This window comes from Ctenopharyngodon idella, chromosome 4 (genome assembly GCF_019924925.1).
Source record: "Ctenopharyngodon idella isolate HZGC_01 chromosome 4, HZGC01, whole genome shotgun sequence".
Taxonomy (NCBI): Eukaryota; Metazoa; Chordata; class Actinopteri; order Cypriniformes; family Xenocyprididae; genus Ctenopharyngodon; species Ctenopharyngodon idella.
This window is the reverse complement of record NC_067223.1, coordinates 19,185,557-19,205,587: the sequence shown is the minus strand read 5'-3', so window position 1 is coordinate 19,205,587 and position 20,031 is coordinate 19,185,557. Positions and strand designations below refer to the sequence as shown.

Here is a 20,031-nt window from a genome sequence, read left to right as displayed (position 1 = left end):
TGGACAAGTCTGTGTATGGGCCACTGAAAAAAACACTTCAACTGTGAAATAGACAAGTGGCACCGGGAGAATCCAGGAGAAACACTCACCGTCGGTGACCTGCAACAATTACTGAACAATCTTGCTGATGGGAGCATCACCACAAAATGTCAAGAAGGGGTTTAGGAGTACTGGGATCTGGCCATTCAACCCAGATATCTTCAACAGAGATTACTTTCTCCCAGCTTCAGTGACTGACAGACCACCTCCAGATGAATCTCTCCATGGGCCGTCCACAACCACCTCTTCACATCTCCTCATGGGCAGCCCACTGCTGCCATCATATCTTCTCCTGGGTCGTCGACCTCCACCTTCACATCTTCTCCTGAGCCGTCCACTGCTGCTCTGCATGTCACATCTGGTCCCCTGGCTCTTCCTGACCATCAATTCAGATAGTCTTGAGGAAGTAACCCTCATTTTTGTTCCTGTTCCTCTGTCACTGCAAGAGGAAGATGTCTTCACCTCTAAAGTAAGAGAAATTGATTTCACTTCAAGTAATGTATGCCCATCAAATTCTGAAAATCAAATACTCATACTGGTGTGTGTGTGTCTACGTTCACCAGGAGAACCAAGAGTTTTTTGTCCTGAACTAATCAGGCCTTACCCGAAAGACCCATGGTCAGCATCGGAGGAAAATAACCAGTGATATTCTCATTGATACCCTTGTAAAGGAGAGAAAACACTGTGATAAAGTGAGTAAATCAACAGTTTCAGTTTCAATATCTCTCTGAAAAGGACAGATGAGAATATCAGGACTTTATGTCATCTGCTGATACGCTAGATCACTACTGATACTGTGAACAACAAAACAGATGTGCTGCACTGACTGCTCAAATATTAGGATGCACACTGTTTGTTTTTAGACTGGATATAGTCAGGTAAACAACACATAGCAGTGTTACATCATCGTTTGTTGCTCACGTCTGTGGAAACACACGGCCAGTCCATGACAGGCTCCAGTTCGCATGGCTGAGAACAGGCCAAAAGCCAACCTGTAACTGCTGCATCTCACGCAACTGCGAACAGCTGCATACAAATGCACCTGCTTCAGATTGGAATCTCCCTTAAAATGGCGAAATACCCTTTTAAGTCCACTTGCAGTACACATATGGTCAAATGGAACCCACCCCTCACTGAGTCTGTCAGATAAGAGAGACACAAAATTGACTGGAATTAAGAACTCCTGCTATTGATGGTTCCAGAGACAAATTATGTGCTGGTGGGGTCAGTTAATGAGACTGACCACTGGACAAACACTGGTTTGTTCCATTTCCATCCTTCTCCATAAACTACAAAGGCTTAAATCAAGATCGAGTCATTAATTCATGATCCCATCTTGACAGGTAATACATCCAATGAAAAGAAGAATTTTGTATTTGAACTCCCTTGGTGAAAGCAGAACCATACTGCTTCACTGCAGAATGGTAGCTAGAACAAATGTATGAAGACCCTCAAAGTGTTGGTCAGATTGTTGCTTTTAATAAAAGATTTATCCAACAAAGGCACTCAAACAGCCAAGTGGCAATGTGACACATTGCCACACAACTTTCAAAAAGATGGCACTTAATTTGGGGTATTTGTCTGTATAATTATTATTATTTTACTAATTTCTACTAATAAATAAAATGTGGATTTATGCTTTGTCAGTGCTCTTTGTAGTTTGCAGAAGTGGTTATAAAAGGGGACAGTTTGGAATTTCAATGCACAAATGGAGACATTTTGTCTGCTACAGCCAACAGGGTTTTCTTTTTTTAACATGATAAGGAGATGTTGTACATGATATTGGCATCACTGCACCAATACCTTAATGCTTTTGTTTCCACAGAAGACGTGTCTGAGTTTTGCTTGGCACGTGGGGACAAATATCCTCGCACACCTCGGACACCATTTACTGGGTTTTAATCTGTTTTTTTTTTTTTTTTTTTTTTTTTTATGGGTTGACCTTTCTTTCTAATTTACATATTTGTAATGATGTCTCTTTCAAACTGAATTTGAGCGCTGCTATGGCTGGTACCACTGGGAATGTGTGAACCGGCCAAAAAAAATAAGCAGTTTTCATTTGCCATGAAAAGATAATGGTTCTAAAAGGGTTTTTTTTTTTTTGCAGTGATGCCATAGAAGAACCATATTTGGTTCCTCAAAGAACCTTTCAGTGAACAGTTCTCAAAAGAACCTTTTTCTTAGTGTGAAAAACATTTTAGAATCTAAAGAATCATTTTTTTTGGAATGCAAAGTTTCAATGTATGTTAAAGGTTCTTTATTGAACCATAGATGCGGATGATAAACATTTATTTTTAAGAGTATGGGTGCCAAGGCCCTGTTTTTATTTTGTACCACCATGTACAGTATGGTACAGTCAATGCACTATGACATTAGTGCACTTAACTCTGAAATGCTACCCACATTGTATTGAATTATAGCCTGGAACATAAAGAATAAAGCATATTTTTTAAAATATAGGCTGTAAGGAACATCTCTAACATACTTCTTGTGTGGTTTCCACTCAGTTCCTGCATTAGGGGGAATACTTAAAGCTCAGTTCAGATTTTGTAACTTACAGAGCTACATTCATGGAGTGAATCCTGTATTATAATTTTAAAATTGTCTGTTACCTACAATGAGGAGTGCAAAACATGACAATATGGAGAAAATCACTACAGCACAAAATACAGATTAAACTACTATTAAAACTACTTATTGCATAAACTTCACTATTTAGTTGAGCCTTGCCTCGTATACCCGTGGATTTTTGTGTTAACTTGAGAAAGATGACATTAACTACACTCTAAAATTAAGTCCATTTAAAAAAAAATTGAGGCAGCACTCTGCATGCATTTTTTTTTTTTTTTTAGTAAATTCAACATGAGGTACTATTGTAATGATGGGTCGACAGAATGTGGATCCATTTGCAGCTAGTTTATTAAAAGTACTTACAGAGTAGACAGGGCAAAGGCAGAGGCATAAACAGTAACAGGCAATGGTCGGGGCAGGCGGCAGACAAACAGAGTCAGGGTACAGGCAAGGATCAGGGCAGGCAGCAAACAATCACAGTCCAGGAAACAGGCAAAGATCAGGGTAGGCAGCAAAGGGTCGTAGGGAATAAACAGTCCAATCGGTAACAGATAAACAGTCCACAGAAAAACGCTCAGAAATGATCACCTCGGCAAATCAAGACTTCGCGATGTGTGTGTGTGTGTGTGTGTGTCTTATATAGTGTGAGTGTGATGCGGTGCAGGTGTGTGTGCAATCAGTCCCAGGAGTGAGGGCCCATGGGAAACGTAGTCCGAATGAGAACTGATCAGTATTCCGGTGATGGCTCCCTCCGGTGGTCCGGAGGAGGGGCCGAAGGAGCCATATTCGTGACAGAGCCCCCCCCCTGTGAGCGGCTCCAGACGCGAGGAAGCGGACGCCAGGGTCTACCACGTGGTCGAGGGGCCGGTCTCTCCGGGTGCGTCCGATGAAATTCCTCTGTGAGTGAGGGGTCCAGGATATCATCCGCATTGACCCAGGATCGCTCCTCCGGGCCGTACCCCTCCCAGTCGGCTAAGTATTGTAGTCTCCTACCCCGGCGCCTGGAGTCGAGCAGCTCTCGTACTTGATAGGCTTCCTCGCCTTCGATCATCAAGGGTGGGAGGGAGCGGACCTCGGCTCCCTCTGGCTCCCCTCTCGGACCCCCGGAGGGTTTCAGCAGCGAAACATGAAAAGTGGGAGAGACACGGTAATTAGCAGGCAAGTCTAAACGAAATGATACTGGGGTGATTTGTTTGATAATTTGAAAGGGCCCTACAAACCTGGGACTGAGTTTCCTGCATGGAAGTCTTAGCCGGAGGTCTCTGGTGGACAGCCAAACCCATTGTCCCACGGCGTACTGGGGATTGGGACGTCGGTGACGATTGGCCTGCATCTCCTGCCTTCTTACGGCGCGTTGTAGGTGATGGTGAGCTTGGTCCCAGGTTTCTTCGCTTCTTTGCATCCATTCAGTAACAGACGGTAGATTGGATGGTTCACCAGACCAAGGAAATAATGGAGGTTGGAAGCCCAAGATGCACTGAAAGGGCGTGACACCAGTGGCAGGTTTCTGTAGGGAGTTTTGGGCGTACTCCGCCCAGAGCAGATAACGGCTCCAGTCGGTCTGGTTGCGCTGGCAGTAGGTGCGTAAGAATCGTGTTAATTCTTGGTTCATGCGCTCTGTTTGGCCATTGGATTCTGGATGGTACCCTGAAGTGAGGCTGACGTTGATATTGAGACTCTTGAAGAAGGATGACCAGACTCGAGATGTAAACTGTGGGCCCCTGTCTGATACAATGTCCTCAGGTAGTCCATAGAAACGGAACACATAATTGCATAGAAGCTCAGCTGTTTCGAATGCTGTGGGTAGCTTGGCCAGTGGTATGAGTCTGCATGCTTTTGAGAAACGGTCGATGACTGTGAGTATGGTGGTGTGGCCCTGGGATTCTGGGAGATCCGTGACAAAATCAATGGCTATGTGAGACCAGGGACGTTGAGGAATGGGAAATGGTTGTAACAGTCCAGCTGGCGCTTGGTGTGAAGCCTTGGTGGTTTGACAGGGTGTACAGTTAGTGATGAAGCGGGTAGTGTCGGATAACATGGAGTCCCACCAGAACTGATTTTGTAGCAGATGGAGAGTGGCTGTAACACCCGGATGACCAGAGCTTGGAAAGTCGTGCACGTGATGAAGTAGTCTGTCCCGAAGCTGTGCTGGGACGTAGGTGCGGTCCGGCGGGCATGTTGGAGGAGGAGTGGTCTGTTCGTTGGCATGTGTGATCTCTGTGATAATGTCCCATTGAACTGGAGCCATCAGTAAGGTGTCAGGGATTATGTTCTCTGCGATTTCTGTCCGTTCCACCTCCTCATGCTGCCGTGACAGCGCGTCTGCCTTGGTGTTCTTAGAGCCTGGTCTATAAGTTACAGAGAACTGGAAGCGCGTGAAGAACAAGGCCCACCTAGCTTGCCGTGGATTTAGACGCTTGGCGGAACGCAGGTATTCCAGGTTTTTATGGTCTGTGAGAATGGTGAACGGATGTTTTGCTCCCTCCAGCCAGTGACGCCACTCCTCCAGTGCTGCCTTCATAGCCAGTAATTCCCGATTGCCCACATCGTAATTACGTTCAGCCGCCGACATTTTCCGGGAATAAAAAGCACACGGGTACATCTTCTCTGGGTTACCTTGGCGCTGAGAAAGGACGGCCCCTATGCCCGTGCTGGAGGCGTCCACTTCTACAATGAAGGGAAGTTCAGGGTCTGGGTGACGGAGAATGGGTGCTGACGTGAAACGCTCCTTTAGCTCTTGGAAAGCCTGTATTGCCTCAGAGGACCAGATGAGACGTGAGGACTGCCGCTTGGTCATGGACGTTAACGGGGCTGCAACACCGCTGAAGTTCCGAATGAATCGCCTGTAGAAGTTGGCAAACCCCAGGAACCGTTGTAACTCCTTCAGTGTGCGAAGTTGTGGCCAGTCCTGTACCGCCCTCACCTTACTGTCATCCATGGCCACGCCCTCACGGCTGATAATGTAACCCAGAAAGGTTGTGGAGGTTTGGTGAAATTCGCATTTCTCTGCTTTTGCATAAAGTTTGTGTTGTATCAGTCTTTGGAGTACCGCCCGTACGTGCTGAACATGTTCCTTGAGAGAGTTGGAGTAGATGAGGATGTCATCTATGTAGACTATGACCCAGCGATTAAGCATGTCACGGAAGACGTCGTTAATAAAGGACTGGAAGACAGAGGGACTGTTGGCTAGCCCGAACGGCATGACGAGGGTCTCGTAGTGACCAGTGGTGGTGGAAAAAGCTGTCTTCCATTCGTCCCCTTCTCGGATGCGAATCAGGTTGTACGCACAGCGAAGGTCCAACTTGGTAAAGTATGTGGCCTGCCTGAGTTGTTCGAGGGCTGGAGGAACTAGAGGTAAGGGGTACCGGAACTTGATGGTGATGTCATTGAGTCCACGGTAGTCGATACAAGGTCTTAATCCGCCGTCCTTTTTCTTGACGAAGAAGAATCCTGAGGCTGCCGGTGATGTGGACGGGCGGATAAATCCTTTGGCTAGTTCCTCCTCGATGTAGGCTTTCATGGCTGCTGACTCGGGTTGTGACAGGGGAAAGATCCTGCCCTTGGGAGGTGTGGTTCCAGGCAACAGGTCGATGGCACAGTCCCCGGAGCGATGAGGAGGAAGTTCGGTGGACTTGTTCTTACTGAAGGCCACAGCCAGATCGGAGTATTCTTCGGGTATGTTTAATTTCTCGGTGTCAGAATCGTGGAGTGCAGCGGCTTGAACTGGCAGGGGAGTGATTTGTTTCAAGCAGTTTGCATGGCAGTTGGCGTCCCATTGTACAATCTGGCCCTCCTTCCAGGAAATGTGTGGGTTATGGGTTCTGAGCCACGGCAGACCAAGGATCACGGGGTTGTTGGGTGAGTGGATAACGTAGAAGCGAATGAGCTCATGGTGAAGGGCCCCTACTTGTAAAGCGAGTTCGTCTGTGATATGGATCACTTTGCCTCCGCCGATGGGCTTCCCATCTAGCGCCTCCACTGTCAACAGGGAATTACAGTCTGTTAGTGAGATGTTATGACTTTTGATGAAAGCATCAGACATGAAGTTCCCGGCGGCTCCAGAATCCAGCAAGGCGTGAGTGGATAGACGTTGGCCATTTATGGTAATCTGAATGGGAATTTTAAAGCAGTTGGAGTGTGGTGCAGAACTCACCGCTTTGGGATTGGAAGACTGAGGTCGTACGGGGCAGTTAATCTTGATATGGCCGGCCTGGCCGCAGTAGAGACACAGATGTAGTTGTCGTCTCCTTTCTCTCTCTTCGGGAAGTAGCGGAGTGTAGCCGAGTTGCATGGGTTCCAAAGCGGGTCCGGCTGAGGCGGATAGCCGAACGGGTCGTCGGGTGCGTAGCAGATTGTCAATGTGAATGGCCAGTTCGATGAAAGCGTTGAGCGAGCTTCCCTCATCCCGGCACGCGAGTTCGGCTTGTAATTCCAGTGATAGACCCCTTCGGAAAAGCAGTTTTAATGTGTCCTCAACCCAGTTCGTCTGAGCGGCGAGAGTGCGAAAGTTGAGCGCGTACTCAGCTGCTGTTTGTTTACCTTGGCTGAGAGACAATAGCTGATCGCCGACGCTCTTGCCTCCTTCGGGATGTTCGAAGACCTCTTTAAAGCTTCGCAAGAAGTCCTGGAAGGTGGGGAACGCAGGACTGTCATCTCTCCACACCGCGGTGGCCCAATCCAGTGCTTTGCCAGTGAGCAGGGAACACACAAACGATATCCGACTGGATTCGGTGGGATACAGAGACGGTTGTTGGTTGATGAACAGGGAGCATTGGAGAAGGAACCCCTTACATCTGGCGGGACTGCCGTCGAACTTTTCTGGGAGCGCTAGGCGAGGGTTGACCGCAGGGGAGGCCGCGAAGCCTGGATTGGCGGGAACAACGGGCGGCGGTGTGGCGATTTCAGCAGGGCTAAATCGGAGGCCTTGGAGCGTTTTCACCAGTTCTTCGGTAAGAGAAGTTAAGCGGTTAAGCTGATGTTGATGCACCGCTAGCTGGTTGGCCTGGGCAGTTAGTTCTGACGAAATCTGCATGAGGGCTGCTGGATCGCTGATTGGCGAAGTCTTCTGTAATGATGGGTCGACAGAATGTGGATCCATTTGCAGCTAGTTTATTAAAAGTACTTACAGAGTAGACAGGGCAAAGGCAGAGGCATAAACAGTAACAGGCAATGGTCGGGGCAGGCGGCAGACAAACAGAGTCAGGGTACAGGCAAGGATCAGGGCAGGCAGCAAACAATCACAGTCCAGGAAACAGGCAAAGATCAGGGTAGGCAGCAAAGGGTCGTAGGGAATAAACAGTCCAATCGGTAACAGATAAACAGTCCACAGAAAAACGCTCAGAAATGATCACCTCGGCAAATCAAGACTTCGCGATGTGTGTGTGTGTGTGAGTGTGTCTTATATAGTGTGAGTGTGATGCAGTGCAGGTGTGTGTGCAATCAGTCCCAGGAGTGAGGGCCCATGGGAAACGTAGTCCGAATGAGAACTGATCAGTATTCCGGTGATGGCTCCCTCCGGTGGTCCGGAGGAGGGGCCGAAGGAGCCATATTCGTGACAACTATTAAGTAAGTGGTATGAGCTTATTTTTGTTAAATCATCTTTTTTAAATGAAGATTTTGTAGCTTTTTTCTTTTCAGATGTGGTATAAATGTCAAGTTAAACCAACATAAATATGAATGCCCATGTTAATAAATATATAAAGGTAACTTAATTATTACATTATGCAACTAAATAAATTTGTAATTTTTAGTTGATATTAAATCAAGGTTTTTTAGCCATAGCAGCTCAATTGTATTGATTAAAGAAAGACCTGTTATAATCACTTATGTTGCACATTTAAAACAGCTTCTGTAGCTTCCGTTGCAAATATTTGTATGCAAATGTAAAGAACAAGTAAGGAGTTTCTTGCCACTGCACTGAAGTTAGCACAGTTATTGCTCTTTAAATGAAGCAACATAAACCTTCTTTCATTTAGCCACCCACAACCTAACTACATGCTCTACTCTTCAGCACAATGGTAATCACAAAAACTTCAACATAACAGAAGCTCTTTTAAATCTTCTACATAACCAAACCACTAACAGGTCTTTACCTTTACACACAAACACATAATATAACACTTAATTTAAACATTTACTCTCCTGAAACAGATGTTTGTCCAACCCCGCTGACCAATTAGACGTTGTCTTTAGTTTGGGCGTAACAATTTCTCCCTCCTCTTATAAATCAGGCTTGATAGGCTGATTCGACTTCAAGCAGCGCTGCACAGATAAATTTTGTTTGACTTGAGGGAGCGCCAATGCCATGTGACTGTGATGTATGGCTTCAAAGTACCGCGAGAGCGATTCGAGAGCAGCCGACCAAGTCAGCCAGCGCAGTTTCTCAAGAGCGGCTGCACGAGCTCTGATGACGACACTGCTGTTCCAAGACTGGCCAGATTCACTGCATGACAACGATCACGTGTGTTTCATATTTATTCTGAAAACTTCAGTTCCACTAATGCTCACAAATCTGTATTTTTATAACAGTTAAAGCCCTGTTTTCATGTTTTCGCGATGTTATATTGTGTAATGTTTCTCAAAGTAAAACTGATAAAAAACGTAGACCCCACTACATAGATATTTAAATAATATATGCTTATGTTGAACTTTATTTTTGTAAAAACAGACACTGTAAGCAGTACATAAAGTATTGAATGAAAATGTCTCCGAAACATCTGTGTATTAGTCAAATATTGCATTTATTTCAATTCAATTCCCTGCCTGCGCGTGGCTACTCTTACCAATCGGTTGCATCCAGCCGCAGCCAATGTCGAACACACCTAACATGTTCTCTTATTAGGTCACATGGTCTCTTAACTTCTCCGCTTTAGCAGAGGATAATTTAGACATGATTTTTATAATACAAATATGATACATTTTACATGGATTTGGTCCATAATGTAATTCAAGAAATGAGAAATCATTCACACTGATACACAGCATTCCTTGCTTCCTATGAACTAGTCAAATGTGTCAGACATTATGTAGAATTATGCAAATCTTCACTATAAACTGCTTTAATTTGGAGCGAGAGATATAGGGGTTGTGTCTTTAATTGCACTTTGCTCACAGCTGATTTGTCCAGTTTTAGTTTGCAAACTGTCAATGTTTTTATTTTCTTAATTCATATTTTTCCTATCCATGTTATTCATTTACAATTAGTTCCTCATTAATTTTACCTTTGAATTCATTTATTCATACTTCATATATTCAAGTATTTATGTTATGTTTCTCATTTATGTTTAATCTTTTATTCTACACCTTCCAACTACAGCCCAAGTGATAATGTTCCTCAAAATTAGTAATGTGTGGTTGTGGGTCTCCCTCGGTAGAAATTGCGTTCCAGGGGAGGAGAAATGGGAACGCGGGGGCACCGCGATGCGACCGCAAAGGGCACTTTCACTTTCGCAATCAAAGGGGCAGGGGCTTAAGTCCCCCCGGTCCTCACAAAAGTATGCCTTTGGACAAAAAACAATTTGAGAAACACTGAACCAGGGGTGGTTCTAGGATTTGATCTTCAGGAGGTGGGTTTACCCTTAGTGAGAATCTGTAGCAAGAGACCATCGCCTAAATGGTGCCTCTTTAAATCGACACCACTATATTACTATATAGTACGTCAAAAATAGCCTGCTGGTACTTAAATCGGTACTAAGTCAATGCAAAAAATTTTAAAAGATATTATGATGATACCAGTCTTTCTGTAGTACACTTCAAATCGGTACACATGTACTGTAGGCTACTGGTTGACTAACATAAAATTGTCATCACATCATTATTATTAACAAGTATCACTATTATATTGTATATAAACGAAGTTCATTTGGAGTTTGTTTTGGAAGTTCGAAACAGCTTGCCAAAGCTAACTTTCTGGAAAAGTCCGTGGCCATTACAAATAGTAGGTGTGCGCTGAGGCTCCGCCTTCTTTCACTCGGAAAATCTTTTCCAGTTCATTTCTCCTCTTGAGTTTGTAGAAGTCAGATGTCCTCGAATGAAAACATGAACACCTCAGAGCTGCTTTATAGTAGAAAACGAAGTTGTACTTCTGATGAAATGAGAGACTGACAGTTTTTCGTGTTTAATACGATAAAGCTGCTTGATTTTAAGCAACCTGTTTTATAAAGTGTTATAATATAAACACGACGTGACTTCAGTGCCGAATTACAGAGCTCGTGCAAACAAACATACCATCATCGTTGCCATGATCAGATGCTTTTCTTATGCTTTATTAAAAAATCCTTGCTAGTTTCTCAATTTTGTTGTGTTTATCTTGTTACTGAGAGGAAAGCGCACAATATTTTTACATATTCATCTAACCGTCGCTCTCAGCAGTGTGGGTGGCATCAGATATTCGATTACAGTATATCGCTGCTCATGTATTTTGAACTTCGTTTTACCCCTCAACGAAGAACGAAAAAGAACTCTGAAAATACAAAAGCTACAGAAGTTATTTAGTTAAGAGACGTGAGTGATTATCTCCTTTTCTTTTGGTGTTTGATTAATTATTAAAACAGAAGGTATATGAGGCTGCTGTCACTTAAACGCCTATTGCACAGATTCGTTATATTGACACAGACAAAAATATAACGGTTTACATTCAGTTAAGACTGTGTTTATGTGGACACTCATCAAAACGGGCATTTTGGCATAATTTTTTGTGTATCTGCTCAAGAAGACGCAAAAGAGAACTCTGTACTCCAGAACTTGCACACTGTTTTCTTTCACAGCGTCTTGTGATTGAAGGCTTAAAATCACTTTAATGTTTAAACCGATAAGACTTAAAACAAACTTTCTTTAGGAAGCAGCACTAGCCCGATCATTCGGATAGGTGATTACCAAACCATTTAAATCTCTTTCCACAGAAAGAACACAAATAGCGTCTGACATCTACGTGACTTTTCAGGTGTATCTGTAAGTGTGATGGCAAAAGAAATGTTTTATTATACTGATCACAATTAAATCGCCGTTTTCCAGAGTAAATGCACAGGTGATTTTTGAAATTGCTCCTTTTTGTAAACCTCTTGTCACATTCAGAGCCCTGCAATTTCTTTCCAGAATGAGTTTGCAAATGACGTTTCAGGTCTCTTCGATATGTGAAACTCTTCTCACACTGAACACATGTAAAAGGTTTCTCTCCAGTGTGAAGTCTCATGTGAACCTCAAGGGTTACTTTCTGATTGAAACTCTTTCCACAGTGAGAGCAAGTGAAAGGCTTCTCTCCAGTGTGAACTCTCATGTGAGTTTTAAGATTTCCTTTAAATCTGAAACTCTTTCCACATTGCTGGCACATGAATGTCTCTTCTCTGGAGTGAATTTTGATGTGCTTGTTAAGGCTTTTCTTGTTTGGGAATCTCCTTCCACACTGATGACATATAAAACATTCCTCTCCAGAATGAAACTTCTTCATGTGGAAATTAAGGGCTCGTTTACGTGTAAAACATTTCCCACACTCAACACATATGAACGGTTTCTCTCCTGTGTGAGATTTCATGTGAATCTTAAGATTTCCGTTTTGTGTGAAGCTCTTCCCGCACAGTTTGCAGGTGTAAGGACTCTCTCCAGTGTGACTTCTCATGTGTGAATCAAGGGTTGATTTATGTCTAAAACTGTTTCCACACTGATCACATGTGAACGGCTTCTCTCCAGTGTGAATCCTCATGTGAGTCTGAAGGCTTCCTTTATGTGAAAAGCTCCTCCCACACTGTTTGCAGGTAAAAGGGCTTTCTCCAGTGTGACTTCTCATGTGCGAATCAAGGTATGCTTTATATATGAAATTTTTGCCGCACTCTTTGCATGTGTAAGGCTTACTTTCAGTATGAAGCGTTATGTGCCTCTTGAGGCTATCTTTAGTACTGAAACTCTTTCCACACTGATTACATGTAAAACGGTTCTCTCCTGAGTGAATCCTTATGTGGTTTTTAAGGGTTACTTTACGTTTGAAACACTTTCCACACTGATCACATGTGAAAGGCTTTTCTCCAGTGTGACTTAGCATGTGGGAATTAAGGTTTCCTTTGTGAATGAAACTTTTTCCACACTGCTCACAGGTGAAAGGTTTCTCTCCAGTGTGAATTCTCATGTGGATTTCAAGGTTATGCTTTTGATTGAAACACTTTCCACACTGAGAACAGGTGAAGGAACTGTTAAATTCTCTCTTTGGTGCTCTTTTTCGTGTTTCAGTTTGTATGGATTTTTCTCTAATTGTGACATATTTCTCATATTGATCTTTTTCTTCTAGTTCATGCAGTTCTTGACTCTCCTCTTTCAGTGTCATCATGTCTAAAGCAAAAAAAAAAAAAAGAGAGAGAGAGGGAGAAATACAGGTTAACGCCAGTTTACCATCAAAACCAACAACGTGCTATTAGACAACAAACCACAACATTCTTTTGAATAGATTGAGAATTGTTGGCATTTGTTGACAACCGTTAGCATAGTTTAGGTCTTATCTATCTGACCTCTACCACTTTGTGTAAACAAAGAGACAACACATCAAACACAAGTATGGAGGTGCAACAGGGCTCAGTATTAGGTCCTCTGCTTTCCCCAAAGAACATTATCATTACATTTCACGCTATGCCAATTTCCTCACAACATGATCAAACTGCACAACTCTCCAAGGTAGCGGAGTTTATTTTTGATATTAGGGCTACATCAACTAAATGATTTTATATATACGTGATGCGATCTGGGAAAACCTGTCAAGTGTCACGGTGAAAACTTTCAGTAAAGTCAAAAAAGTAGGTAACATCTTGTCTATCATCTCTGAAAATATCTTGGCAAAATTCGCCTGTTAAATGCATAAAAATGGCAATTTATAGTGCCAAGACTGTCTTTCTCTAACGTTACTGTTTAAGAACACACCCAGCAGAGGTAAAAAAAAAAAGAAAGAAAAAACAACAACAAAAAAAAAAAACGGCCATAGCTTTCCCTCTCTTAACACAACAAAAACAGTTCACCTATCAAAATAAACCACATAACATGTAGAATTAAGGTGTATTAATGCAAATTTCCCGCTAGTCCTGTATAAACTACGCCACACAGATTTTTTTCTAATACGTTATTGTGAGAAGGCGGAGATCCAGAGAACAACGGACTTATGAACATACATGTTCTAATTATGTGTTTATTAGAGGTTGAATTCAAATCAAATACTGCCAAACTAACCATACTACTTCTAAACAGGATATCTACTTCATAAAATATATGAAAATATGGAAATATATGGTTCAGATCACTCAATAAATGGACGCGCCCTTAAATGGTCAGATATGAGTCTGGGTGTCATCTAGTGAAAAAGTTTTGTACTGCGCCCAAACAAAATCTTACTGAAAGCTAATTTTTTAAATATTTCAACCTAAAATGTGGAATGCTGTCATTTTTGGCTTTTATTTTATTGCAGTTTAAGAGTAAAACATGTTTTGTAATATATTATTATAAAATATATACAATCATATTTTTACATTTTCATAAACTTCGGTAACTTTTTTTTATTTCACTTTCATAATTTATTTCACTTCTACAATAATCTGAAAAGTGTCTTCTTTAAAACAAGACCAACCTTAGGTCTATATTCCAAAGCATTTTTGAATTACAACCATTTAAGTTTGGATAGTGCATTTTCATGTCTATGTGAAAAAAAGGGGGTGACAGTTAATTAAACCTGTTTTTCTCAGAATTCTGTTTCTGAAAATCATAGCGATCAGCCGACTTCAGATAACCATAACTTTTGGTACAGACAAGCTATGAAATAAGTAAAAACAGATTTGAAAAGGACTCGAATCCAGCTTTCCTATGATATTGTTATTGTAATAGGTAAAATTGCAACATGTGATGGGTTTTTGCAGATCACATCACATATATATATTAGATGGTAAAAATAATCATACTGATACTGTGTAGTCCTATTGATCTGATCTATTTCAGGCTTACCATATAACATCTTTGAAATTAATTTATTCTAATAACATTTTAGAAATTGCATTCTAATATGCAAGCAACAAGAACATTATAGCTGCAGATGCTAAGCTTATATTAAACAGGTGGAAAAATATTTAAACTGTCATTTGCCTGTGCACTTCAGAAACCAAAAGGCACAGGCAGACTGTAAACAAATAGTCAAAATTATTTTTAAATGTCAAATAATGTTCATTGTCTATATTAGTTGTCTGTATACATGTGTATTTGTATTTGTTTTGTTCCTCATGATGATTGCGTTTCTTTTTTATTTGGATGTTTTGATTTTATGTAAAAGCCTAACCAGGGACAAGGGCTGAAAACTAGCTTTATGCTAAATACCCTATGTACACGGCATCGACATTAACCTAGATATATGTTCTCTACTATTGGTGCATATTGTGTTGAAGCTAAAGTATTAATCCCCTTACTTCATGACATGGAGCCATCTAATAACAAAAAAACTTAATACTCTGTCATTTTTGGTCATACAATTAAGTGTAATAGATCATTCGAAACTGTAAAGGGTGTATACTTTAAATCCATTAATATATTTATTGACATATCACTTAAGACTTACTGATACAATTAAACTTTATTTGGAGTATTTCTTTGTAAATGTAAATGTAAAACAACAACAAAAACACCAGTCTTTATGGGATTAACCCCTTAAAGGGTTAGTTCACCCATTAGTCATTAATTACCCTCATGTTGTTCCAAACCCTTAAGACTTTTGTTCATCTTCAGAACACAAATTAAGAGATTTGATGAAATACGAGAGCTCTCCTAAGTTTTTGGAGTGCAATGACTGGACAGCATTATACTGTAGACAATAATGGGTGATAACATAATGCAAAAATAAAGAAAACATTACAAATAAAGTTAAATCAATCCAATGATTCCTCTGGAAGTAACAGGAGCTGTGTGATGCTTATTTACGGGCATGCACTGACAAGCTCATCTCTTAGATGTTACACAATAAAAAAAAATAAAAAAAAAGAAGAAGATATACATATAGGGTATTGTTTAAGCATAAATAAACAGATTTAAGTACTGGTGTTTATTGATAAGTATGACTAAATTAGTTTAATTTTCTTCTCAAAACTGGCATCTGTCATTGACAATCCAGAGCCAGATGTGACGACATGCGGACTGTGATACAGGCTTATAACGAATGTCCAATATGGAAGTAGGATCTTCTCAAATAAAACCACCTTATTTATGACACTCATGTGACATGCCTCAAAAATATCATGCATTTCTGTAGAGCTTTTAATAAGAAACAAATGACTGTGTTTACCTTTGAGAATGAAACCAACCTGTTTGTTCCTCAGTATCTTGTTTTTTCACTCTGAATGCTTCTTCAATCCTCAGGTTTTCACTCTCCTCTTTAATAAACAACATCTTTTTTTTTTCCTCAGTATCTTCTTGTTTCACAGTGAATGTTTCTTCAATCTTCATGTCTTTACTCTCCTCTTTAATAAATGCCATCTTTATAATAGTGTCACATGGATCTCAGTTGCTTAAACAGGACAAGAGTGTCCAAACACAGAAAAACTCCTGGTGAAGATGAGAATAATTAACAGAAAGAAAAATAAATCCAAACTAAATCTCTGGGTGAGTCTCAATCAGCTCCCTAGTTCAGTAGTCAGCGCACTGATAAGGGAGTCAGTCAGAGTGAGAGTTAATGGCCTGAAAAATAGCGTTACCAATCAATAAAGACAAAATATACATTTAGTTCCTCATGATTTAGATTTGATATTTAATGATTAGTTGATCACATTTAATAGATTATTATTGGGCGAATCATTTTTCACGCTTGCCAGGTTCAGATAAAGAAAATAAGGGACAATCATGGTTCTTTATAGGAAAATAAGGGACACTCAAAATAGTTGTACTGTATTTCAGTGTCTGCAGGTGTGTGTATAAAAGGTTCTCAAACACATTTGTTCTGCTTAACCTCTGTATGAACAACTTAATTTTGAAAAGAATTCAAAACAATACACATTTATTTATTGTCAGGATAACAGATGGCATAAAAGTTGAAAGCATGAATGTTATTCAGTTATATTTTTTTTAACAATGGCAACTAATTGTTGCAACAATGTATGGATGAATGAAAATGCATATATTTCTACTTTAAGAGAACTTAGAGAATTAGTATGGACTGTTTCAAAACTTTATTATGTGTGTATGTGTGTGTGTTTCAATAATTGAGGTTAAGATTAAGAATATGCTAGAAGCTACTTAAATGTAAATGTTTTTCTCTATTTAGCAATACAAAGTAAATGACAATAGTGAAAGACATCTTACACCTTTTTGATCACATCTTCCCTCAGGTAGACTGCATGTTTTCTTGCGTGGTTGGATGTTAAAACTTATGAACAATAATCAACCACAAATTAAACAAAGTTTTGCTGCACTATAGTTTAACCATGGTATTTGTAGTAAAACTGTGTTTATACAATCCTCCAAAAAAAAAAAAAAACATGGTTACTACATGTATATGGTATTATACTGAACAGAGTTTTTAAGGAGTTTCAAAAGCTCCATAAAAACTCAAAAAATCACTACTTACCAGTGACCGAATTCACGTTTACGATAAACTGATTAATTATATTGAGAACGAAATGAGATGCACCTTTTCTTACTCTTAGGTCTTACGTCTTTTTTTTTTTTTCTTTTTTTTTTGGCATTAGTGCATTACCGCCACCTGCTGGCCTTATGACGTCCTAGCGCCAATCCAATACAAAAGTCTCATTCACATGCTGCTGTGTAAAATCACAAAAGTGCAGACATACAACATACAAATAATAAAAAATTATGTCTGAGGGTTTCAGAGTTGAATTTTTGGTGATTGAAATTATGTCTAAAAGGGAAAAACTCCAGGACAAAAACGCCCTTCCCTCGCTAACTTCCCTCAGTCTCGTTGAACATTACTCATTTAGTAAACTCTTTCCACAAGAAACAAGAACAAGCATGTGAAATTTGTATTCCTGTAATGAACGCTCAGTGCAAAAAATTTTCTCAAAGTAAACACTTTACCAACATTTGGCCCTGTTTTAAGAACAATTCCATGTCCAGTTTTTTTTTTTTTTTCAGGCATTTGTACAGAGCCCCTAAAGGGACCTTCGCGTCAGGGTCCTGATCACCTTGTTGGGGTTTATTCTGAGATAACAATCGGCTGGATGTACATTATCCCTTACTTAACACATCATCTGTGACGGCCAAGAAATCAAGACATGAATTGGGCTGATGGTGCATTACTGCTGTGTGCATTGTCCTATTTGCCAAGTTCGTGGGTCCCAGTATACCTCTAATATCACGGCCTTATGTCCACTTTGATGTATCCTCTGTGGTGGCCGTGAAATGGGCTTATGGCGCAATATGGCAAAACAAAATTGGGCTGATAAAAAAGTGCAGAAATATTGGAATTGATTTGTTAGAGCGGTTCTTCTAGTACGAGGATGAATCCAACTACTTATTCGTTTGTCATTTTTTTGAAGCGTGAGCCTCCATTTATATCTAAAGTATGTATGTATGTATGTATGCATGTATGTCAATGGCTCTACTCACAATAAGCACTGTTAGAACTGAATTAAGAAAAATAAGCATTTCTCTGCCACCTGTAAGGATACGTTAAATCCGACAAAGTGGTTTAATAAAGGAGCTTTGATATTTTGAAATATGAAATTTTCATACATTTTACTGTTCCAATCATTTTTATACAGGACAATATAAATATACTGGCCTAAAAAATCAAATTTTTTTTATAACTTTTACTGTACCAATGGTTTTTCATGAGTCTATTTGCAGCACGGTTTCTTGGCTGCCACAGAGTTAAATTTGTTAAAGTGGACATAAGACCTTGAAATATAACACACTGCCCTAAGGAAAGCCAAATGTTGAGCTCTTTTTACTGCATCAGCTTTTTTATGGACCCTAGAACTTGGCAAATAGGACAATGCACACATGCTTTTTAATGCTTTAAAGTGGACATAAGGCCATGGTATACTGCCCTAACGAAAACCAAATTTTGAGCAAATAGATTTTTATTAAGATCTATTTAATGCGCATCCATACTCTCTCGTTTTCTTGATAGTAAAATGGAAATATGAATATGGAAATACATTATAGACAGTATAGCTTACATCATTGGTTCCCAAACTTTTTAGAGTGGAGTACCCCCTGTAAAAACTGCAAATAATGTAATAAGTATTACATTATTATTGTAATATAATGTTCATAATGTAATAATTTTCTCAAAATGTAATAAAATCTTGAGCTCATAATGTAATAATTTTTACATTATGAGAAATTTATTACATTATAAACTCACCAAAAACGTGATATTTTCATAATTGTAATAGCTTTTAAAACATAAAAAAATTTTTATTCCGTTACAGTACATTTTTAAAAATCTAAATCCAGTCTTAAACTACCTGCGAAATGCAACATTTAAATATTCATGCAATTATTATTATTATTATTCTCATATTTTTATTAAACAAAGCATTGGTATTCCTTTACAGTAAAATTTAAAAATCTAAATCCAGTCTTAACCTGCTTACAAAGGTTAAGACTGATACTACTACTACTACTACTACTATTGTTATTATTATTATAACAACTACTGCTACTACTACAAGTACTACCACTACTTATACAGTAGTGGTAGTAGTTGTAGTTGTATGCCAGGTCCGTGCAGGGGAACAGGACATGGCATGGCAATGGTGGGCATGAGCCGTGGGACATGGGCGGCACCGGCAGCTCAGGGGGCCATGGTGGTTCAGGCAGTTCGGGGAACCATGGTGATGCAGGTAGTCCCCTCTGGATGCTGGTCAGGGGCTGGAGTCCCCTCTGGACGCTGGTCAGGGGCTGGAGCCAATGTGTGTGTTCAGCCCACACACACCAAATGGCCATGGCCATAATGGTCAGCGCTACATTCTCTGAAGACTCTAGTGTGGCCATCTTGGCTGAGGGTTCAGACGTGGCAGCCATCTTGTGAAGAGACTCAGGTGTGGCAGCCATCTTTGAAAGAGATTCAGGTATGGCAGGCATGACTTGAAGCGACTAAGGTGTGCAGGCATGACTTGAAGAGATTCAGGCGTGCCAGGCATGACTTGAAGAGTCTCTAACCGAGCAGGCATGACATAAACAGTCTTTGGCTGGGCAGTGAACAGGCACTGGCTTGGTAGGTACTGTGGGATTGCGGGGCTCCTCATCCACAAAACCCACAGTAAATGAAGAATCACATAACAATAAGGCATAGTCTATGTACTGAACCGGAATTAAGTGTGGGGTATTGTCAGGCATTAAGTAGCATTTAGTGTCCTTTAAGGCTACATCATTAAACCACACCATGCAAGAAAGTCCACAAAATTTCTCCAGTCTTCAGTGGATTTATTTAACTCAAAACATGATCAAACA

The 20,031-nt window shown here is 40.5% G+C and overlaps 1 protein-coding gene across 1 annotated transcript; it reads right to left on the bottom strand.

Moving 5' to 3' along the window:
* Positions 1-11,492: 11,492 nt before the first annotated feature.
* On the bottom strand, positions 11,493-16,092 carry LOC127511449 (gastrula zinc finger protein XlCGF8.2DB-like). Its single transcript, XM_051892261.1, has 4 exons — positions 15,921-16,092; positions 12,183-12,927; positions 11,722-11,951; positions 11,493-11,500 (listed from the first exon to the last, which is right to left on the bottom strand). The coding sequence occupies exons 1-4, from the start codon at positions 16,090-16,092 to the stop codon at positions 11,493-11,495; spliced, it is 1,155 nt and encodes a 384-aa protein (XP_051748221.1).
* Positions 16,093-20,031: the final 3,939 nt, after the last annotated feature.